This window comes from Heptranchias perlo, chromosome 38 (genome assembly GCF_035084215.1).
Source record: "Heptranchias perlo isolate sHepPer1 chromosome 38, sHepPer1.hap1, whole genome shotgun sequence".
NCBI classification, from domain to species: domain Eukaryota; kingdom Metazoa; phylum Chordata; class Chondrichthyes; order Hexanchiformes; family Hexanchidae; genus Heptranchias; species Heptranchias perlo.
Genome location: NC_090362.1, coordinates 13,429,783 through 13,453,613, shown reverse-complemented (window position 1 = coordinate 13,453,613; position 23,831 = coordinate 13,429,783). Strand labels below are relative to the sequence as shown.

Below are 23,831 nucleotides of genomic sequence, written 5' to 3'. Positions count from 1 at the left end.
CATGGGGCAGACAGAGAGCGCAACCTGCATTTATAGCGCACCTGTACCACAACAAAACATCCCAAGGGAGGACAGAAACACCGTTCAGGAGTTAAAAGAAGTGGAGCCAGTGACTAAACGCAAGGTCAGAAGTAGGAGGAGGCTTCTGAAGGTGGGGAGGGATGTAGCAAGGTTGGGGGGGTGGGGGGCGGCTGATGGCATTGCCACTGACATTGGAGCAAGAAGGAGAGGGGGGGATGATGCACAAGAGACCAGAGTTGGAAGCAGTGTATATCTAAGTTGAGAATGATACAGCTAGTGTGGCAGATCAATGCAGCAGTAGACTGTCAGAGATACAGATACAAAGACATGCACTGGTGAAACTTTTTCATACAACCAGTACTTACTGATATAACCAGTCAAAATGCAGAAAATATATTTATGCCTAAAAAACAACTAAACCCATTTATTCCACAACAACCGAATGTATTTAAATATTTCAAGATATGAATTTAATTAAATAGAACAAATGGCTCTCACAGTTTAGCCTTCCACATGTTTGACACAAGATGGGTTTATTCTCCTCGCTGTTTAGATGCATGGATTATCCTGCCTTGTCTCAGATTGCACGGAACCCACCTGTTCTATAATCTTGCAGCCCAGTGGAATGTATGCACCGCTAAATACATAGGCCATGTCCCGTGGCACCTTCAGATCATACTCTTCCTCTGTGCGGGGGATCTGTAAAGGGATGGGAGACGATGCTGAGCGCTACGGTATGGCAAAGTGACAAATAGGAGGTAAAGAGACAAATAGGAGGTAAAGAGACAAATAGGAGGTAAAGAGACAAATAGGAGGTAAAGAGACAAATAGGAGGTAAAGAGCAGTGGTGCACAGTGGATTTCCTGCACTGTGAAAGTGCACTGATCTGAACGCCAGGGGAGATAAATTAATTTATTAAAATGACTAAACGAACAATCTTGTAGATGCAATAATGGTTACACTTCTTAGTGGCCATTGCCCTAGTCTGAAGCAAGTCAAAATATCAAAGTACAGATTGGGAAAAGGTCATTCGGCTCATTAAACATGCTCCCTGCAATTTGCCCCATCATCGACTCTGCCCAACCTGCTCAATACCTTAAGGGAGACAACTAACCACACTGAGTGTTGGCATTTTACCATGGGAAGCATCACGATTGAGCTGAATATTGTCCTTATTTGACATCCATACGTGTACATTCCAACTGTAGCCACTGAATATTGATCACATAACTCCAGCTTAGGGGCGCTGTGGTAAGCTATCACTCCAACTGAGATCAGTTAATTCAGCACAAACTGAACCAGGGCCCCTCCTGCTGAGTGGTGCTCAGTTTCACACTGAGTGCAGCACTTATCCCATGAGACATCAGGGGAGCTTGTGCATATTTTTTTTAATATCAGCCCAAATAACCTGTGCTGTTTGCTCCAGATCTTACCAGGTTCAGTCGTTTGCTCAAAGCTCTGAAATGGCTTTTCCTGGCCAGAGACGAAAAGGCATCAGTCAACTTCCCTGAAAATAAATGACCAATATTTAATTTAATTATATAAAATCATTAGGCAGATAAACCAGCGATATACAGTCAGTGGAAACAGGACTCGGAGGCAGCAGCGGAAGCATTGTGTTGGATCTGCAGTGAGGAGAGCTGTGTCAAGCTTAGCAGCCAGGTTAGCATTGGTGGGACAGAACCCCACAGCCAAGGAGACAAAGGTCCAGAGAGTACATTTAGAGTGAAAACTAGCAAAAGAATTTATATTACAGATCTTCCTCCCACACGTCACAAATCTTCTCCCTCTTTTTCATGAAGGTGCTGATTTTTGCTGGGATATAGTTCCATGGACATCACATGCCCTCTGACATCTTGTCCAAGTACCCATTCTTTTTGGGTGAGCCCTGATAGTGAGAGTTGCCAGGCTACTCCATCATGGGTAGCAAGACCAATCCTGTCTTCACTCAAAGTCCACATATATGCATGGACAAAAGAAAGACTTGTATTTATATAGTGCCTTTCGTGACCTCAGGATGTCCCAAAGCACTTTACAGCCAATGAAGTACTTTTGAAGTGTAGTCACTATTGTAATGTAGGAAACGTGGCAGTTAATTTGCACACAGCAAGGTCCCACAAACAGCAATGAGGTAATGACCAGATAATCTGTTTTACTGATGTTGGCTGAGGGACAAATATTGGCCAGGACACCGGGGCGAACTCCCCTGCTCTTTTTCAAAATAGTGCAGTAGGACCTTATACGTCCACGTGAAGGGGCAGATGGGGGGCCTCAGTTTAATGTCTCAACTGAAAGATGGCACCTCTGACAGTGCAGCACTCCCTCAGTACTGCACTGAGTATCAGCCTAGATTGTATGCTCAAGTCTCTGGAGTGGGACTGGAACCCACAACCTTCTGACTAGAGGCGAGGGTGCTACCCACTGAGCCACGGCTGGCACATTAAGAAGCAGGAACCCACTGTCCTGTAACACCTCTACCTCCACCCCAGCCGAGGTTAGCAAACACAACATGGTCCAAGGCCTTCACTGGTCAGTATGGGTCAGTTCCACACTGGGCAATGTGCTTATAAACTGAACCATCAGGGAAACATGAAAAAAATGATAGGGAAGAAACCATACCATTTTTGATTTCAGTTTTCAAGAATCTGGTGCACTGTTTGTTGTCCCATTATGACATTGTTTTGGCCTGGCACGTACGACACAAATAAATCTCCTACAATCTCCCAACATCTAATATATCACCACTTTATGTTTCCACTGGCTTCTTACCAACTGCTTTATCTGTCACGAGTTTCCCCATCGTGCTCTCCACCGCGGTCAGGGTCTCTCCCGGCTGCTGTTCGGTCAGCAGTCCGATTTGTTTCAGGTTGGCGAATGTCAGGATGTGCTCACAACCGTAACTCTGGAGGGGAATAAATGTGAATGGAGTTACATGTCAGGATAGCAAACACCAAGAGATAGTCAAGAGGAAATGGACATTTTTTGAGGAAGGGACAGTTGCTGTTAGATGGTATTGCACACAATCCGTAATAAAACATGCAGTAAAGATACACCAGTCAACAACCCCACTAAAGTTTAAATAGATTACAATCAGATATGGTTCAATCTGGATACTGTGGTCACTACATCTGACAGAGCACTACAGCAGAAGTCAGATCCCCAACAATCCTAAAGTTCCCCATTCATAAATCGCCATTCACAGATCAAGTCCCAATTCATAAAATTAGGAATTGCAAAATCAATAGTTTCATTATATTGAATGGGGACAAGTTGGTCAGGTGCTCGGTGAGCTGATGCATGTTTACACCATGTCAGGGTGATCAATAATGGATGGAGGCGGAGGTCGGTTGTAGAATAAATGTCACTGCTTGCTTCAATCACATTAAGCCTGGATTGTGTGTCAGATCACACTGTCAATTTCATAGTTGGATAGACAATGTATTGATCAATCACCGCCGCTGGGTGTGGGTGTCAAGTTCGCCCTTTGTTTAATGTTTCAGTTATCCAAGAGTAAATGAATGGGCAGCCCTGCATGGTGATGTATGCAACCAAGTCAGTAGCACTAAGAGCAAAAGTACAGCGGTTCTACGTAATGAGGTTTTGGTAATTACAAGCTAAGCACTACATCAGCATGATCACCTCACACAGATTCTATTGCACCCCTTTACAGCACTGATGCCCCAGAAGATCTGAGGTGCACCTGTAAAGGGGTGTTTCCCCTGTTACTACTCCTGTGACAAATACAAATGTGCTGCAGAGGCAGAGACTACGATCGTTTCTGGCTCTGGGTGGGAACTGAGCCCCTCCACCTCCGCGTCACAACCCCCCCCCCCCCCCCACTCCCCCCCAATACGGGGCAGCTTCTCCCAAGCTGCTGCAAGGATCGGGGAAGGACAGATGGCCAAACAAAAAGTTGCAAACCGCAGCTTCTAAGCAACGTCCTAGGTAACATTCCTCCCACAACCCACACCACCAAAAATGGCTCAGTTGGTAGCACTCTCGCCTCAGAGTCAGAAGGTCGTGGGTTCAAGCCCCACTCCAAAGACTTGATCACATAATCCAGGCTGACACTCCAGCGGAAGGACTACAAAGAGAAGGTCCGCCACCACCTACCCAATGGTGCCCACATCCCAAGAACAAAAAAAAAATCCAAACAGACTCACGATCACTGCTGTGACAGTAACATCGTTCTTTGCTTACCTGCAGATACTGAGTTTTCAACAAACGATAATCCTTGGAAATCAGGCCTGAGGGGGAAAAGACGAGAAACACAAACACACAAGATGGTGATCAGAAAAACAAAATGGTGAACGCTGAAAGTCTTGACAGAAAGTGTGGAATTACACGGCAGGCCAGTCAGCTTCTGAACAGAGAAAAGACGGCAATGCTTCAGGAAAAGATCCTTCGTTAGAGAAAGGATCCATCTCCTTAGAGCAGAGAAGGATAAGGGGAGATTTAATAGAGGTGGTCAAAATTATGAGTGGTTTTGATAGAGTAGATAGGGAGAACCTGTTTTCACTGGCAAGAGGGTTGATAACCAGAGGACACAGATTCAAGATAATTGGCAAAAGAACCAGAGGGGAGAGGAGGAGAAAATTTTTTTAGGCAACGAGTTGTCATGATCTGGAATGCACTGCCTGAAAGGACGTTGGAAGCAGATTCAATAATAATTTTCAAAAGGAAATTGGATAAATACTTAAAAAGGAAACATTTACAGGGCTATGGGGAAAGAGCAGGGGAGTGGGACTAATTGGATAGCTCTTTCAAAGAGCCAACACAGGCATAATGGGCCAAATGGCCTCCTTCTGTGCTGTATGATTCTATAATTAGAAGATGCTCTCCAGTTGAAAGATTAACCTGCCTGTTTTCTTTTCAGATGCTGACGGAACTGTTGTGTGGTTGTAATATTTTATGTTTCTGTTTCTATTTCTGCGTTCAATAGTTTCTTGTCAGTATTTTAATGTTTTCCCCAATTTTCTCCCCCTTCCTGTAGGCTGGCAGTGTTCCTACTCAAGGAATAATTTAGAGTTTGAAGGCTTTCGACTCACCGTTTTCCGTCAGTGAAAGAAGACACATCAGTCGAAGACTCTCGAGTGGAGAAATCTGAAAGATCAAAATGAGTCAGGAGAGAGCAGGAATAAATGAGATCTGTGTGGGAAATGTTGACGTGCAGGGTTTGCAATGTAAAATGCCAAGATCAGAAGATTGTCATTCTTCACCAAAGTAGAGAGATTTCTTCTCCTTACCTCTCTAAACCAAAAACACGTTCAATAATTTTTTTTCCCAGTTTTGTCTCCTGTACTGGTGATTGAACTATCTCAAACCATGTATCTAGTGCACGTACCTGCCTGTTAATGTGCTCCTCAATACAGCTGGTGCTCTCTCTGATCTCGAACCCTTCCAATAGTGCTGTGGAGGAAAAGTCAGTCAGTGAACAGAACACTAACCAAAAGCACACAAAAGAGCTTCAGAAAACTGGTAAACGAGAAAAGACAAAATAGCCTATGGGCCCACTCCTTCAAGAACACACTTGCAAGAGGCACAGACATATGACAAAAGGCCCTTACTGCCATCTGTTTAGCTCCCAAATTTTAATTTTTGAAAGACACTCCTGACATTGGAAGTTGTCCCTCCTATGATAGATCTATCATTTTGTCATTGGAATTTTACAAACCGATCAAATTCTGACAAAAGGAAATTACTGAAAGTGTCCCAAAAGGTGGAATTTGCTTCCAAATCCCGTTTTTTGCACTTTACACTACGGGTGTCATTAATCACTTCAGCAGGGTGACGTTTGGCCTCCTTCTGTATCAGAATTTCTGAGTTTGTGTAGAAATCAAGATTCATCTCGCTGTCCCCTCAAACTCATTCCTCCCCAGGAACGTCCAAACTGTGGAACTCCTCACCTCCCTTCCACTTACAATCTTCAGGCTTTTAAAACCCTAGTCATCTAATCACTAGTTCCTCATTTGCCTCGCTTCTCTCCTACGCTTTTCCACCCTGTTGGCGCTTTGTGGACCATGGCCCTTCACCTAGGTTCCTTCATTTAAAAGGAAAACAGCTGGCCAGCAGTGAGTGAGCTGCCCGACCAGCTGTTGGGATTCTGCACGATTCATACCATGCTCAGACTTTAGCAGCTCCTGAAAGTCCTGTTTTGTTTTCTTTTTCATAATTGACTCACACGCTCCAATATCTAAGAGAAAAAGAAATGGACAAAGTATCAATTGCTGAGATTCTACAGAATTCACTTACATCTTGTCCAGAAGAGTAGAACCAGAGGACGGGCCTGTGCTTGAAGGGGGAGTAAATTCAAAACTAATCTGCGGAAACAATATTTCAGCGAGCGAGTGGTCAATCTACAGAACAGGCACCTCAGGGAGACGGGGGAAGCAGTTAGTATTGATTCAAATGCAAATTAGATCGATTTCTTTCAGAAAATAACATTTTGGGATACATGTGGTGAGTGTAACATGCTCGGGAGGAACGTGTGATTTTGGACCTATGGTTCCTAAAGCTCTCCACCACTGGGGGTTTTCCCTCACCTCATGACTGGGTCTGTCATAGACTAATTGAGAGAGATTGATTGCTATGATTAGTCAACAACTCCATTATCGTTGTAGCATGTGACTACCAGGGCGGTAGAAGGTGAACTACTCGGACTTTGGTCTTTTTTCATCTAGAAATTCTTATGTCCCAAAATAATAGTAGTTTTCCATCAGATGCGTTTAATGGCCCTCTCATCAAGAGACAGAACATGGCCACAAAAAGGGAACTTATAAGCTCAGAAATTTAAGACTCACTTGGTATGATTTCAATAATTATTTTTAGTGGCTATCACCTCACCCACAGCCACCACCCACCAATTTCCTCCCTGTCTCTCTTAAAAACACTAACTGTCAGCAGTTATACAATCTCAGAGACGTCACAACTGAGCCAACCCTGTCCTCACTTGTGCACTTTCCAGCAGGGGTCACTGGTCAGTGACCTGGAGGAGGGAAACGTGGCTGAAGTTTTCCCCCTCCCCAGCCCAGGGCAGCGAGATAAATTAGAGCAGCTGCTCATCCCACCCCACCTGAGATCAGCTAACTCAGCGCAGTCTCGGGTTCGACCCCGGGATGTTCTGGTCTGTATCTCTCAGCAATAAGGCAGCAATAGCTGAACATAGGAATTGCTGGACAAAAGAAGACTAAGGTCCATCCAGTTCACCTTCTCCCATCCTGGTAGTCACATGATACAACGATAATGGAGTTGTTGACTAATCATAGCAATCAATCTCTATCAATTAGTCTACAACAGACCCAGTCAGATGGTGAGGGAACCATAGGTTCAAAGTCGCCTGTTCCTTTCAAGCATGCTACACTTAACATGACTTAAATTATTAATAAATTATTTTGATGTTTCTAGATTATATATTTCAATCTTAATACACAAGAAATTAATGGCACCAGGTGACATTACTATACCTAGTAACGTCACCTGATGAAAGGTCATCGACCTGAAACGTTAACTCTGTTTTTCTCTCCACAGATGCTGCCTGACCTGCTGAGTGCTTCTCCCATTTTCTGTTTTTATTTCAGATTTCCAGCATCCGCAGTATTTTACTTTTGATATTGCTATGCCTTTCTGGTCTCTGACTCCTAGGAAAGGCCTTCAAAACTCCTAAGTTATGGGCTCAACACACATTAAAGAGCTGTAGCTAAAGAAAGGACTTACATGTATACTATATTTATATATTTTATCATGTCTCTCAGGACGTCCCTAAGCACTTCACATACTACGAATCATTTTGAAACGCGGTGACTGTTGCTATGTGGACAAATGTGGTAGCCATTTTGTGCGCAGCAAGATCCCACAAATAGAAATGTTATAAATGACCAACTAAGTCCATTTTTGGTGGCGTTGGTTGAGGGAGGAATGTTGTCCAGGAGACTGCTGGAATGCCCCTGCTCTTTTTTCGAACAGTGCCATGGGATCTTTAATGTCCACCTGAAAAGGCAGACGGGGCTTCAGCTTAACGTCTCACCTCTGATGATGCAGCATTTTCTCAGTAAATTAATGGGAGCATCAGTCCAGATTTTGTGCTCCAGTTCTGAAGAGAAGGGTTGAACTCACAACCCTCTAACTCAGGTGTGTGAGTGCCACTAATAGTTAATCACCTGTGACACAGTGTTTCTACATGTAACTCCAGGCCAGCCTCTTGGGTACTTACGAAGACTCAGTAATCGATGCTCCTGCTTCAAGTTCTTTAGTTCCTGAGATACAAAATCCTTCATCTGTTTAATGTCCATCCCTTGGCGTTTCTGTGTGGAACAGCAAAAAGAAGTCACTCAGGGCCTGGTCTATGGCACTCAGACATGGAAATGTCCCCTTGTTGTTTTCCAATTTTCTTGTCTCCTCTCCTGAAGGCACTGATTCTTGTTGGGGTATGGTTCCATGGTAACTGACCAAATTCAGTACCTCACCAAAATGATCCCTCTTCATGTGTGGACCTGGACACAGAGTGCCAGCAAGTTTTGAACCATGAGTGGCATCATCGTTGACCCTGATCCTGTCCTTACGTGACCTCCACAGTCACACAACTTTCAGTCATTGTCACTGGACGGTGAGCCGTGGCTGACTGTTCACCCTGCATAGCTTACGGTGCTGAATGCTGCCCCAACTGAGATCAGCACAGGCCAAGAACCTAAATCTAGTCTGTAAGACTCTGCATTTGACAGGATGGTGATTATACCCGCTGAGCCATCAGGCAGACTTAGGATCTAGATTAAATCCTCTGATGGACAAAGAAATTAGGCATTGTTCCCATAGGAACACGATGTACTTGTACCAAACCCTTCTCTGTGTTATCTTAATGGAGTTGTGAACCCAAGTATTCAGTTAAAGTAATTCAGTAAGAACACCGACTGTAATTTCTACCCCAATACTACTCATAACGTGAGAGGCCCCTCCCACAGGACAGTATTACTATGAATGAGAGCTCTCTTCCATTGATACTCACGTCATACTGTTTTTGGAGCCTTCTTGCTTTCTGGCTCAAGAACCCAAACACGTTGGAGAAATGCTCATTCCGAATCTCTTTGAAAACCTGTAAAAATAGCAACGTTTAAACAAAGGGCATACAATTTATGGCCAAGAGTTAAAAATGCACGAGTGAGTAAAGGCCATTCGGTTATTGAGTCCCAATCCAAGACCCAATCTGGCCATTCTTATTCACCCAAGGGCTAACAGAGTTGTTGAATAAGTTGTCGGGGAGAATGTTGAAGCAGAAAGTATAAATGGGTACAAGAGATCATTCAATGTGTTTCTGGAGAAAGAAGGGATTGAGAGATATGGTGATAAAATGGATCGATGGGATTGACATCAAAAAGGAATGGCTTTTGGGACTCAAGGCCATTCCCTTCCTCAAACCCATAAACCTCACTGAATCAGGAATCAATTCAGTTCCCTTCTGAATACTTGTGATTACTACTCTAGGTGTCAGCATCAATATGAAGATATGAAAACCACAGACAGGAAAACACCATCGAGCCTGTCCATATCGTCATAGTGCAACTTCTGCACACCATGATCCCCATCTGCCCCACCAGCCAGCCACACAATCTCCTGGAAGAGGCAAAAAAAAGAGAAAAGACCCTAAGTCAATTTAGGGAAAGACTCTGGGAAATTCCTTTCTGAGCACCAAAGGCAATGAAATAAGTTCCAGGAGATCAGAGTTACTGGGAGACATATCCCCTAATACCCCACCTACGCTTACACGGTGATGTCAGTTAGGAACTTGTCCAGTTCCCTTTTGAACGTATACAGCGAATCCACACTCGCTGCACAAGCTGGCAACTTGTTCCAACGGTCAACCATTTTCTGTGAGAAGAAATATCTCCTGACATCTAAACTAATTCTACACTTACGTAACTTATACTCACATCCCCTGGTCCTCCCTAACCTATCAAACTAACAGCCTTAAAATTCACAACCTTGCATGGTGTACACATGCTTGGCATTAGACCTAAATGTAAGCAAATTATATCTTAGATTAAGTTTGCTTGTGGGTTCAATGTATAATCGTGTCCCTCTACTCTCATACCATCAATTCCCTCAGCTGGTTTAAAAACGTGGTCCTTTATCTTTGTTCTGTCAATAGATTTTGTTTACTCTCTTCACAGCTCAGCAGACTAAAATTCAGAATCACTCAGTTTATAGAACAGAATCATAGAACGATACAGCACAAAAGGAAGCTATTCGGCCCATTGTGCCTGTTCCAGCTCTTTGCAAGAGCTATCCAATTAGTATCACTCCCCTGCCCTTTCCCCACAGCCCTGCAAATTTTTCCCCTTCAACTATTTATCCAATTCCCTTTTGAAAGTTATTATTGAATCTGCTTCCAGCCATGCATGTAAACAGTGTAAACAACACACAGGTAAGAATTGGGTTCTTAACAATGAAACACAAAGGTTTACTGCAGTGCAACAATCTAACATGAATCTGGGATAACAGCAGTTCCCCTTGGCAGACATTAGCAAGTATTAAATCAGAAGGTCCCTAGTTTGATTCTTTCCCCCCTTCTCTTCTTCTTAAGGCACCAACTCTTGCTGGGGGTCTGCTCCATAGGTACCAGCTGTCATTCACTACCTCACCCCAAGTGCCCATTCTCCATGTGTAAATGCAGACAGTGAGTGTCCACAGCCATCTCAAAGGAGAAATCACAACATGTGAGCTCTCAGATAGGGTACAAGAGACCACTTGCATAATCAATCATGGTTGGTACGTCTATTTCATTCAGAACAGCAGTTTCCTGAGCCCTTTGCTCACAGACCAGGGCTGTATGACTGCGGAGAATAATGGAAACACAGGGAACCCCATCCCTCCCAACAGAGGAGCCTAGGTGAAGAGCCAAACTCCTTATTGCAGGACACCCAAAGTTGAAAAGAACAAGAAAGGTAAAAGTATGATTAGGTGACACCGAATGTGAGTTTTAAAAGCCTGTGTGTCTTTGAGGGCTGCTTTGGTGCAGACCATGAAGTCTCGTGGGCCACAAGTTGCTGATACTAACAGATCCTGGTGTGCTGATTGAGGATTTGTCCATCAGTGAGGCAACAGGACTAAGAATTTCCCATTCCAAACCTCCAAGCCCACAAGATTCAATCGGGACAAGCCAGCGAGTAAGAAATAAGCACAAATAGGACTGCGTTGGCCAGCTGCCAGGCTGCACATTGGACATTTCTGCTGTAAGTTGTAGGAGGAAGGAAGGGTGATTGATGTGAGGAGCTCCAGAGTTTTGGAAATATTGCTAAACCATAAAACTTCTCATTTACTTTACTGTGAGGTATTTCAGCCCTGCTTTGAAAATTGGCCAGATTTTTATTCAAGTCTGTAGAGGTTGTGTTAGTTTCATTTTATAATCTTTTTGACTTTGAAAGGTTTCTCTCACTTATATATACTCACCTTGTCCTGAGAGTTCAGCAACACTTTCGCACTTTTATCCGACGAAGTTACTTCTGAGCCAAAGTCCACACTCCCTGAAATTCATCAAAACAGATTTTTTCAGAGAAGCACACCTGTTCTGTACATTGACAGACTGTGAAAGCGAGGGACTCTGTGAGGGGCGATAGCTGAATTGTCCATCCTCCTACCCAGTCTGAGGAGTAACCGTCGCACACCGAGATACCAATTACATTCAGTCGCCCGCTCTTCTTCCTGTTTTCTCCCCACCTGCGGAAAACACCGACACGCGCTGTGGTAGGTTTCTCCGCTGGTTGGCGGTGTCACCATTATCCGTGTGCAAAATAGGGAGTGTCAACAGCCTATTCAACCATAGTGGCTCGCCTCTGAGTCAGAAGGTTGTGGGTTCAAGTCCCACTCCAGAGACTTGAACACAAAATATAGACTGAAAATCCCAGTGCAGTACTGAGAGAGTGCTGCACTGTCAGAGGCGCCATCTTTCAGAAGAGACGTTAAACTGAGGCCCTGTCTGCCCTCTCAGGTGAACGCAAAAGATCCCATGGCACTATTTCAAAGAAGAGCAGGGCAGTTTTCCCCGGTGTCCTGGGCCAATATTTATCCCTCAACCAAGGTCACTAAACACAGATTATCTGGTCATTATCACATTGCTGTTTGTGGGATCTTGCTGTGTGCAAATTGGCTGCCGTGTTTCCTACATTACAACAGTGGCTACACTTCAAAAAGTACTTCATTGGCTGTAAAGCACTTTGGGACGTCCTGAGGTCGTGAAAGGCGCTGTACACATCATAGCCAATCCTGCCCCCACCCAATGTCTACACATGCACTCTCTAGCAAGGAGTCAATGGAAAGTGATCAGGAGTGGGAATCTTGGCTGATTGTTACCCTCCCTGGCTCAACGCGCTGAAGCCAACTGGACTATCCCTGCCACCAATTAATTTTATTAATATTCAGAAAAAAGGCGAAGCTTCATAAGAGAGCGGAATCTCCCACAGTGTGGCTCACAGACAAAATTCAAGTAAATTAGCCTCTTTCATCCTGTAATTGTTTTTGTAAATCTCTCCCTCCCCTCGTCTCCTCCTTTCTCTGTATGTCTGCCTTTCACACACGTTCCTTTACTGATTTACTCAATTGGTATCTTTTACCTTTTTTTTTTAAAAAGCCCTGTGCATGCCAAATCCTAGAGGTGAAAGGCCAGTGTCTAACCCACTGCACTGCACCGCCCAGTCCCTCTCTGCCTGCTATCAGTCATGGCCAATTTTAACGGCAATGATTCTGAATCTTACCATTAGCTGTTAACTCCCAGCCAAATAGGACAGTGGAGACTCACTCACCGCATTTAATTCTGAACACATCATCCACGAGTCCCTCATACACAACTTGTGAACACATGGGAGTCACGTAATCCACATCTGCAAACAAAGCACAATAGGTTCAAATTCAAAGTATGGCAAGGTTATAATGACAGGGGAAGCTTCAGGTACACTACCTATTGACAGGTAGAGGTACTCCAGGCTCAGTGGGTAACTGCACTGATTACCATGCTAAGGAGCCATATAACCCAGGAAGGTCGTAGGTGTGTGCTGAGTTTGTTGATTTTAGTCAGGGCAGCAGTACATACATCACAACTGCCCTCAGCACCCCTGAGGAGCAAAAATCAGCCAGGTTCCCTGTTCCTGATCAATATCCAGTGACTTTCTGCTGAAAAGTGCAGGTGTGTAGGAGGAGACGAGGGAAGGGAGGGATTTACGTTGGGTGAGAACAGGATTCACCTTGGGTGCGATGCTCTCCCCGCCTTGGTCGGACAGTATTTCGAGACTCACCCCTAGGTTGGAGCAATGCCCCGAATTAGATACCAGAGGACGGTCTACGGATCCATACCCCAATAAGGGTCTATAGAGGTGGGAAGAAACCAGGAGTAGGAGAATCTCTGACAATCTAAGCTGCAGGAACTTGGCACTGATTCATTACTCAGTGCACAAACGGCTGCAGCACTGCCAAGCTGTTCAATGTTTTTCACTTGACTGAAGGACTGTCAGCAGCACTCTTTAGATAAGGCCTTTAAACTTTACACGTTAGATTATAAAAGAGACAGCTTCGACATCCCACACATCTCACGCAGGTCAAGCGCAGAGAAGGAAGAGCCCTGAGCGACAAGCCCAAGGGATTCAGTGCTCACGACTCAAGTGAATAATGGTCCCGGCCAGGACATCCATCTGCCTTCTCCCTGTTGAAATTCTGATGGATCTGCTGTTTGCTCAGCACTTTTTGTTTTTAGTTTTCTTTTTACACAGCACAAGCTTCAAACCCTGAAGGGCTACAACCCTGTAGAATCCCACATTGAATCAACATCGTAGTTCTACCACCAATGGCCACCCCTCTTCAGCAGGAGAGCTGCAATGTAGTCCCGCTGCTTGCGGAGATATCCAGATACACCCCGAGGGGTATCCCCCTCTGCTATAGGGATACAGTTTCACCGCTGCCAGACAGGAACGCTTCTCATCAGCCGCCATTTTTGATGGTCACACGGGGAAACATGGTCGGCTGTGGTTATGAAACTTGGATCTCACAGGATTGATGGGCAGAACCACTTCTATCTGGAGATGTTCTGTACAGTCTAAACAAGGGATAAAACTGAAGGGCAATTCACTTTTTTTTTAATACGTTACTTATTTTCGTTACCTCTGTCAATGAAGAAAACTCGACCAATCTCAGCCTGGCGTGGTTTCATTTCATTCTCTGCATCCTGCACAATCTCCTTCCACAGCTCATAGGTCATCTAAAACCAGAGAGACACAGCTTTAAATGTAACCTCTGCAGAGATGACTTTCACATCTAAAGTGATCAGAACACGCCACTATAATTTTCACATTTTTGGTGGGAATTTTGTGCTCATCCAAATGGGAGATGTTAATGTTGGGGAGCCAGTGTCAGCGTCAAGTATTCCCAGGGCAGGTACAGCACCGGTTAGATACAGAGTAAAGCTCCCTCTACACTGTCCCATCAAACACTCCCAGGGCAGGTACAGCACGGGTTAGAAACAGAGTAAAGCTCCCTCTACACTGTCCCATCAAACACTCCCAGGGCAGGTACAGCACGGGTTAGATACAGAGTAAAACTCCCTCTACACTGTCCCATCAAACACTCCCAAGGCAGGTACAGCACGGGTTAGATACAGAGTAAAGCTCCCTCTACACTGTCCCATCAAACACTCCCAGGGCAGGTACAGCACGGGTTAGATACAGAGTAAAGCTCCCCCTCCTCCACCCCAATAAGCCTCAGTCCTAAATTCAGCAATACCCCCACTAGTGTGTGAAAAAGGGACAAATGTCACAAGTCATCCTGAAGCTTCTTTGAGTGAGAGTGAACAAAGGACATTCTTGTGTTGTGGACTCGTGCACACTAGGAACTGGACAGAGACAACTCAAGCTCAATTCATGTAGGATCCTTAAAACCAACAGACAGAGAAAACTTTCACTCCTGGAGTCTGGGTTGGATTTGAGCCCAAGGTCCTAAAGCTGAAAGGCCTGTATTTAATACTGTATCAACTTGGCTCAGTGATAGCACTCTGACCTCTAGATTGACACTTCAGTGCAGTACTGAGGGAGTGCTGCAAATCTGCTAGGATTCCTGCTTCAATTCCAATGCCCTGCTAGACCATGCATGTGTGCTGGGATTAGGTGATGCAGAAGATTAGATAGCGGCCTTTCACCTCCAGGACCTGGATCTGATTGGAGCACTGACTGATGGCGATAACAATCCTGCATGAAACGAGTCTCGATGCCATTCACTTACACAAATGACAAAGATTCATAAAACGTACGGATTTGTGTAATTCTAGCCGCCCACCTTACCACATCCTTTGTGCGTTAGTAAACTGATGGTTCTAGAGATGATCAGGTGCATTATCTGGTTCTCATTTCATGTTCCATTACCTTCGCACACCTGCCAATCCCGTAAGTCTTTGTGAAAGGTCCAAACAGAGAGTGTAACACGTGTAAAGCTTTTGCCACTGTACAGATCCACCGATGGTCACCGCCCTGAGGACAAACACAATGAAACGAAAGGTGCTGAATTCTCGTCATAGCCTTTGAAACATACTCAATAACTACTGTTTTAAATTTGTCCTTGGGACATGTTTATTGCCCATCCCTCATTGCCCCGAGAAGGTGGTGGGCCTTCCTCTGGCCGTTATTTTTGACAGTGGACTGGCTTGCTCGACCACTTCAGTGAGCACGGGAGCTCTGATGTCACATGTAGGCCGGACTGGTAGGGGTGGAAGGACATTGGTGAACCAGTAGGGCTTTCAAACCAATCCGGCAGCCCATGTACACCCCATGTCTAGATGACCATTATTAATGAGGGGGCCCATATACAGCTTTCTGAGCAGGAATCACTGGATAGTGACCAGGAACCATGGCTGGTTTTCCCTGCTCTGGCCAAGGTGCAGAGGTTAATTGTAGCACCCAGTTGCTGCCCTGACTAAGATCAAACAACTCAAAATAGACCAGGGATCGAGTCTGAGAACTCAGCGGCCTGAGTGGCTTGATGCACACAGAGCGGTGATTGTACCAACTGAACCACATGCTTCAATTCTTTGCATTTGGGCAGATAGAACAAAACCGCTTTGAGGTAAGAATTTGCTGGAATGACCTGGAGGGCTATCAGCACGAAACCCGCTGCTCACCAAAAAATAGTCACGGAAAAACTCGGGTAGCTCCAAGCTGATGAGGTCATCGTCCAAGGGCAGCAGGTAAAAGGCCCATTCATCAAAGGTTATGTCTGAAATCAGACAAAATGAAGCACAAACTAATTAAAAAATAATAATATGAAACAATTCCTATATGCTCCCCTTTCTCGGTACCAAACCTCTTACCCGGGCCTTTCCCACTCTTTCAACTTTAACGAGTCAATCTCCCGTTGTGTTGCAAACAGAGAGTCAAGACCATGTGTAATGTTCAGGTGAAGCAGGGTTAGAGGGCAGGGGATAATCAGTCCAAGGCCTGCAGACGTAATTCGGTTCCCGTTTTCAAGTCACACATTCAGTCCTTAATTTTTTGTGTTCATATTTATAATGGGAACTGCCTATGTAAATTGTCACGCTGTAATTACAACCTCCCACCAGAGGTGGTGCTGCATTATAAATGTGGATATAGGAGTAGGAGAAAAAGTTGACAGGAGGTGCGGCAGACACATATTTTTTATATATATATATATTTATATTTATAAAGTGTCAGCCTTGGCTCTGTGCTAGCACTCTCACCCGGGTCAGAAGGTTGTGGGTTGAAGTCCCGCTCCAAAGATTTGAACACAAAATCTAGGCCGATTCTCCCAGTGCAGTACTGAAGGAGTGCTGCACTGTTGGAGGTGCCATCTTTCAGATGACGTTAAACCGAGGTCCAGTCTGCCCTCTCAGGTGGAGGTAAAGGATCTCACAGCACTATTGAAAGACGAGTGATTATCTGGTCATTTATCGCATTGCTGTATCTGGGATCTTGCTGTGTCCAAATTGGCTGCTGCATTTGCCTACTTTAAAACAGTGACTACATTTCAAAGCTCTTTGGATGTCTTGAGGACATGAAAGGCGCTATGTAAATGCAAGTTCTTTCTTTTTCTTTCTTTCGGTGCTGGAGAAAACACACCTATTCCCAAGGGCTATTTTAGAAACAAGTGAATGGAAGATGGAGGCTGCCCAAATTCCTCACTTGTGCAACCTTTCTATAGGAAAAAAAAAAGAGACTTGTATTTGCATAGCATCTTGTCACATAGCTCAGAAAGATCTCAAACACTTCACACACAATGAATACATTTCTAAATCCAGTGAAATGTGGGCAGCCATTCTGCACACAGCATGATCCCACAAACATGAAGAAAATGAACGACCATTTTATCTATTTTTAAAAAAAAATGGAATTGGTCAAAAGTGAAATGTTGGTCAAGACACCGGGAAATTTCCCTGCTCTTTTTCCAAGAGCGTTATAGGATCCGAACGACCTGTAACACAGGAACGGGCAAACTAGGTCTCGAGTTAATGTCAGATCCGAAAGACAGTGCAGCACTCCCTCAGTTCTGCACTGAAGTGTCAGCCAAATTTGACACGGAGCATGAGCCCACAGACTTCCTTCCCAGAGTCAAGTGAGCTACCCACTGAGCCAAGATAACACCCATCACAATTTTTGAAAAACAAAGAGGATGATGAAAAAGTGCTTACCTCCAAAGATCCCCTCCTCCTCCAACACGGTCTCACACATATAAAACTGAAAAACAAGGACAGGTTTTACAGCGTATTCACATCACCACATTCACAGCCAAGACAATTCCATACTACTAGAGGCACACACTGGGCACTGTTACTGGATCAGATTACTACCAGGGAGGGACACACACTGTTACTGTATTATATTAGCATCAGGGCCAAATACTGGACACTGTTACTGTCAGACACATTTTTTAAAATTCATTTTTGGGATGTAGGCGTCGCTGGCAAGGCCTAGGTGCCCCTTGAGAAGGAGGTGGTGGGCCTTCTTCTTGAACCACTGCAATCCGTGTGGTGAAAGCGGTCCCACAGTGCCGTTAGGGAGGGAGTTCCAGGATTTTGACCCGCGACGATGAAGGAACGGCAATATATTTCCAAGTCATGATGGTGTGTAACTTGGAGGGGAACTTGGAGGTGATGGCGTTCCTATGCACCAGCTGCCTTTGTCTTTCCACGTGGTGGAGGTGGCGGGTTAGAGAGGTGCTGTCGAAGAAGCCTGGGCGAGTTGCTGCAGAGTTACTGTATAAGTTTATTACTGGGGGGCACTTACTAAGTGCTGTTAGCTGCCTACAGCAAATGCAGAGTTCTCAGCTGCACTTGGAAATATAAACAGCGCAACACCACCCACCTTCTTCTGGAGGCGAAGATCCACTTTTAATGGGTCTTGTGAAATGCCATTGGTTTCACCGGCTGAGCGGACAGCAGTGCCAAATGGGAAAGTAAATAGTGGGGAGTGGTGCCATGGGGCCAGGCTAGTGCCACCCACGTAAAATAATCTAATAATCACTTCACAGCCAAAAGAGCAGAAATTTGGAATCTGTCCCTACAAAAAAATCACAAGTGAGCAAGTACAGTGTCTGGTTGGGTTTCTCCCCTTACCTAAAATTAGCAAGCCGTGCAGTGGGTCAGTTTCACAGGCAATGCCAGTCCTCCGGTACCTCACCCCAAGCGGCCATTCTTCAATTGCTTGTGCATCTTACTGCTGCTAATTTGATGCAGGTGAGCCTAGAGACCGAACACCAGCCACCTATTTGACTGTTGGGGCATCACGGCCGAACCCCAATCCTGACCACAACCAACATCCACGCTTTACAGCTAGTTTCACCGGCAGGAGTCCCAGCTGATATTTGTTCTACTCCCTATCCCAAGGGCACTGAGGCTAAGTGAAACACGTCAGCTGTGGCTCAGTGGGTAAACGCTCTCGCCTCTAAGTCAGAAGGTCATGGGTTCAGGTCCCACTCCAGAGACTTGAACACAAAATCCAGGCTGATGTTCCCAGTGCTGTACTAAGGGAGAGCTACACTGTCGGAAGTGTGGTTTTTTGGATGAGATGTTAAACCGAAGCCCCGTCTGCCCTCTCAAGTGGATGTAAAAGATCCCGCAGCTCTATTTCGAACAAGAGCAGGGGAGTTCTCCCCAGTTTCCTGGCCAATATTTATCCCTCACTCAACATCACTAAAACTGATTATCTGGTCATTATCACATTGCTGTTTGTGGGAGCTTGCTGTGCTGCTGGGTTTCCTACATTACAACAGTAATTACACTTCAAAAGTACTTCATTGGCTGTAAAACGCTTTGGGACATCGAGGTCGTGAAAGGCGCTTTATAAATCCAAGTTCTTTCTCTTTGTTTTCTTTCAAACTGCTGCCTTGGCTGAAGTCAGCGAATCAGCACGGACTGGGAATTTAACCTGCCAACTCCCTGGTCTGTATGTGGAGCTGTTTCTCTATCGCACCCTGCTCTACTTCGGCCCAAGGCAGCTGTGTCCTGTCTGTTCACCTTTTGAGGAGTGAATATGATCTTGTATTTGCGCAGTTTGCCGGCACCTTTGTCTGCGTTGACGATCTCTGGAGAAAGAAAGAGGAAACAGTCACGTGATGTCTGTAGCACTAACATAGCGTTTATAAACACAGGCAAAGCAATGTCCCCACACCAATTGAAAAAAAAATTGAAAAAGTATTTACGTAAATGTGAGGGGAAAAAACTCATCATCAATTGGATTATTCTACTTTATGTACAATTAATGGTATTCACAAGGTCTGTCAATCAATCATGAGAGTGGATTTAACATATTTCAGATGAGACGTTAAACCGAGGACCCGTCTGCCCTCTCAGTAGGATGTAAAAGATCCCACTGCACTATTTCAAAGAAGAGGAGGGGAGTTCTCCCCGGAGTCCTGGGCCAACATTTATCCCTCAACCAACATCACTAAAAAACAGATTACCTGGTCGTTATCTCATTGCTGTTTTTGGGACCTTGCTGTGCGCAAATTGCCTGCCATGTTTGCCTACATTACAACAGTGAATACATTTCAAAAGTAATTCATTGTGAAGCACATTGGGACGTAATGAGGTTGTGAAAGGCGCTATATTAATTCACATTTGTTCTTTCTTAAGGCACAGGCTGGGCTATGAAGCTATTGTGTATAATTCTGGATAACTCTGTACTTTTTATCCTACTTAACCTTGGGTTTCCTCCTGTTCTCTATTGCAAATGCTGACACATTGTACATCAGCACTCCAACACGAGTCAGCGTGTTTGGGAAAGCAGGGATAAAATTTGTAAAATATAAAAACTGTAGAGTATGGGGATAGGCTTGTTGGTGCAGTACATTGGTACACTGACATGCTGCTCCACCATGTGGCATGTTGTGGAATTGACGCTCTGAATCTCCCAAGTGAGCTCCCAAACTCAAGTGACTCAGAGGAAGCTACCAGGAGCCTTTCTGTAGATCGTGAAGGAAAACTGTGGGAACTAATCACTCTAGAACACCGCTGCACATTTGCTAGTGGCCAGCTACAGGTCTGGGCTCTGGAATAGAGCATGGTACAAAAGCAGCTTAAAAAGGAATAGGAGACGGGGGGAGAAACTTTTTTTTGGACTTCCTCTCCAATGTTCTCTCTTTGTTCCCTGACTCAGGGTACTGGCAGCATTCCAGTATCTCATCCCAGTTATTCTACATGTGTGAACCTTGACGATAAGTATTGGCAGGATATTAAACTGTGGGAGGGCACTTCACAGCCGAGTCCAACGTCCCATTACACACAGTTCCCATCAGGAGCTCAGGGGAGCTGTGTTCAATTGTCAAGCCCCTATCAATGCCCAAGGTGAGGTCAGTTAGCTCAGCACAGACCAGGGACCTTCCTAGTCTATATTTTTTGATTATATTACACTAAATAATTATTTCTGCCCTTCCTCTGAACCCACCCAATCTGGTAATGTAATTTACACATCTTGAAAGAACATAAAGGAAGACTTTCATTTATACCGCGCCTTTCACAACCTCAGAATGTCCCAAAGCACTTTACAACCAATGAATGCTTTTGAAGTGTAGTCACTGTTGTAATGTAGGAAACGTGGCAGCCAATTTGCGCACAGCAAGATCCCACAAACAACAATGAGATAATGACCAGATCACCTGTTTTAGGTGTTGGTGAAGTGATAAATATTGGCTAGAGTATCGGGGAGAACTCCCTTGCTCTTCTTCCAATCATTTACATCCACCTAAGAGGTCAGACGGGGCCTCGGTTTAACATCTCATCTGAAAGACAGTACCTCCGACAGTGCAGCACTCGCTCAATACTGCACTGGAGTGTCAGTCTAGATTATGTGCTCAAGTCTCTGGACAAAATCAAGGCTGACACTTCAGTGCAATACTGAGGTGTATGTATGTATGTATATATATATATATATATATATATATAAAAAACACACACACACACAAACACACAGATATATATTGAAGGCAGTGTGTGAGTTCTCCTACCTGCTACATGCTTTACGCTGGCGATCCGAGGTCTGACCAGAAAACACAGTCTGTGAAAGAAAACAGATATGACACAAAGAGTAAACATTCAGGACTCGGGAATCACTAACATAACGAACAGTCGACAAGCCTCACCATCAACTCATATTGCACCACCGACTATCACCGACAGACAGCGTCTAACCACTGAGTCACCGACAGACAGCGTCTAACCACTGAGTCACCGACAGACAGCATCTAACCACTGAGTCACCGGCAGACAGCGTCTAACCACTGAGTCACCGACAGACAGCGTCTAACCACTGAGTCACCGACAGACAGTGTCTAACCACTGAGTCACCGACAGACAGCGTCTAACCACTGAGTCACTGACAGACAGTGTCTAACCACTGAGTCACCGACAGACAGCGTCTAACCACTGAGTCACCGGCAGACAGCGTCTAACCACTGAGTCACCGGCAGACAGCGTCTAACCACTGAGTCACCGGCAGACAGCGTCTAACCACTGAGTCACCGGCAGACAGCGTCTAACCACTGAGTCACCGGCAGACAGCGTCTCATCACTGAGTAATACTCACTGACTCTCTCACACGCTGAGTAATACTCACTGACCCTCCCACACGCTGAGTAATACTCACTGACCCTCCCACACGCTGAGTAATACTCACTGACCCTCCCACACGCTGAGTAATATTCACTGACCCTCCCACACAGAGTAATACTCAATGACCCTCTCCCACACACGAAGTAGACCATAAGAGATAGGAGCAGGAGTAGGCCATTTGGCCCCTCGAGCCTGCTTCACCATTCAATGAGATCATGGCTGATCTGATTTTTACCTCAACTCCACTTTCCCGCCTTTTCCCCATATCCTTGCTGATCAAAAATTTGTCTAACTCAGCCTTGAATGTATTCAATGACTCAGCTCCACAGTTTTTTGGGGTAAAGAATTCCAAAGATTCACAACCCTCTGGGAGAAGAAATTCCTCCTCATTTCCGTCTTAAACGGGCAACCCCTTATTCTGAGACTATGCCCCCTAGTTTTAGATTCCCCCATGAGGGGTAACATCCTCTCAGCATCTACCCTATCCAGTCCCCTCAGAATCTTGTACGTTTCAATAAGATCTCCTCTCATTCTTCTAAACTCCAATGAGTATAGACCCAACCTGTTCAATCTTTCCTCATAAGACAACCCTTCCATACCCAGAATCAACCTAGTGAACCTTCTCCGGTAATACTCACTGACCCTCTCCCCCACACTGAGTAATACTCACTGGTCACTTACTCCCTGAACTAGTTTATTGTCCAACTTGTACAACTTCTCCACGTCATGTTGCTGTAAAACAAACAGAAAAATAGTCAATGAAGAGCTCTCTCCAGCTCATGGCCGTACATTTTATTCAATCTAACATCAAATCACTAATAAACTAAAATCTGTTGAAATAAAACCAGTAAATGTTGGAAACACACGACAGGTAGTAGGGATTGTGGATGCTTTGGTAATAATTTTCCAAAATTCTCTGGACTCGGCAAAGGTCCCGGCAGATTGGAAAACTGCTAATGTAACACCCTTATTTAAAAAGGGTGGTAGGCAGAAGGCTGGAAATTATAGACCAGTTAGCCTAACATCTGTGGTGGGTAAAATTTTGGAGTCTATTATTAAGGAGACATTAGCGGAACATTTGGATAAACATAATTTAATAGGACAAAGTCAGCATGGCTTTACGAAGGGGAAGTCATGTCTGACAAATTTGCTTGAGTTCTTTGAGGACATAACGTACAGGGTGGATAAAGGGGAACCAGTGGACGTAGTGTATTTAGACTTCCAGAAGGCATTCGACAAGGTGCCACATAAAAGATTATTGCTCAAGATAAAGAATCACTGGATTGGGGGTAATATTCTGGCATGGGTGGAGGATTGGTTATCTAACAGGAAGCAGAGAGTTGGGATAAACGGTTCATTCTCGGACTGGCAACCAGTAGCCAGTGGTGTTCCGCAGGGGTCGGTGCTGGGTCCCCAACTCTTTACAATCTATATTAACGATTTGGAGGAGGGGACCGAGTGTAACATATCAAAGTTTGCAGATGATACAAAGATGGGAGGGAAAGTAGAGGGTGAGGAGGACATAAAAAACCTACAAGGGGATATAGACAGGCTGGGTGAGTGGGCGGAGATTTGGCAGATGCAATACAATATTGGAAAATGTGAGGTTATGCACTTTGGCAGGAAAAATCAGAGAGCAAGTTATTATCTTAATGGCGAGAAACTGGAAAGTACTGCAGTACAAAGGGATCAGGGGGTCCTAGTGCAAGAAGATCAAAAAGTTAGTATG

General features: G+C 44.8%; 1 protein-coding gene across 1 annotated transcript in view; it reads right to left on the bottom strand.

The window, feature by feature from the left end:
• Nucleotides 1-23,831, bottom strand: part of vps33b (VPS33B late endosome and lysosome associated) — a 30,811-nt gene that overhangs the window by 3,250 nt on the left and 3,730 nt on the right. Inside the window, exons 3-20 of the mRNA XM_067973481.1 lie at nt 22,773-22,834; nt 21,499-21,548; nt 19,511-19,578; nt 17,687-17,732; nt 16,163-16,257; nt 15,411-15,515; nt 14,158-14,254; nt 12,810-12,887; nt 11,461-11,534; nt 9,020-9,106; nt 8,231-8,321; nt 6,140-6,214; nt 5,366-5,430; nt 5,070-5,124; nt 4,222-4,268; nt 2,791-2,923; nt 1,455-1,528; nt 619-720 (exon numbers count right to left, since the gene is read on the bottom strand). Coding sequence (XP_067829582.1) covers nt 619-720; nt 1,455-1,528; nt 2,791-2,923; nt 4,222-4,268; nt 5,070-5,124; nt 5,366-5,430; nt 6,140-6,214; nt 8,231-8,321; nt 9,020-9,106; nt 11,461-11,534; nt 12,810-12,887; nt 14,158-14,254; nt 15,411-15,515; nt 16,163-16,257; nt 17,687-17,732; nt 19,511-19,578; nt 21,499-21,548; nt 22,773-22,834 — 1,404 coding nt within the window. The remainder of the gene's footprint in view (nt 1-618; nt 721-1,454; nt 1,529-2,790; nt 2,924-4,221; nt 4,269-5,069; nt 5,125-5,365; nt 5,431-6,139; nt 6,215-8,230; nt 8,322-9,019; nt 9,107-11,460; nt 11,535-12,809; nt 12,888-14,157; nt 14,255-15,410; nt 15,516-16,162; nt 16,258-17,686; nt 17,733-19,510; nt 19,579-21,498; nt 21,549-22,772; nt 22,835-23,831) is intronic.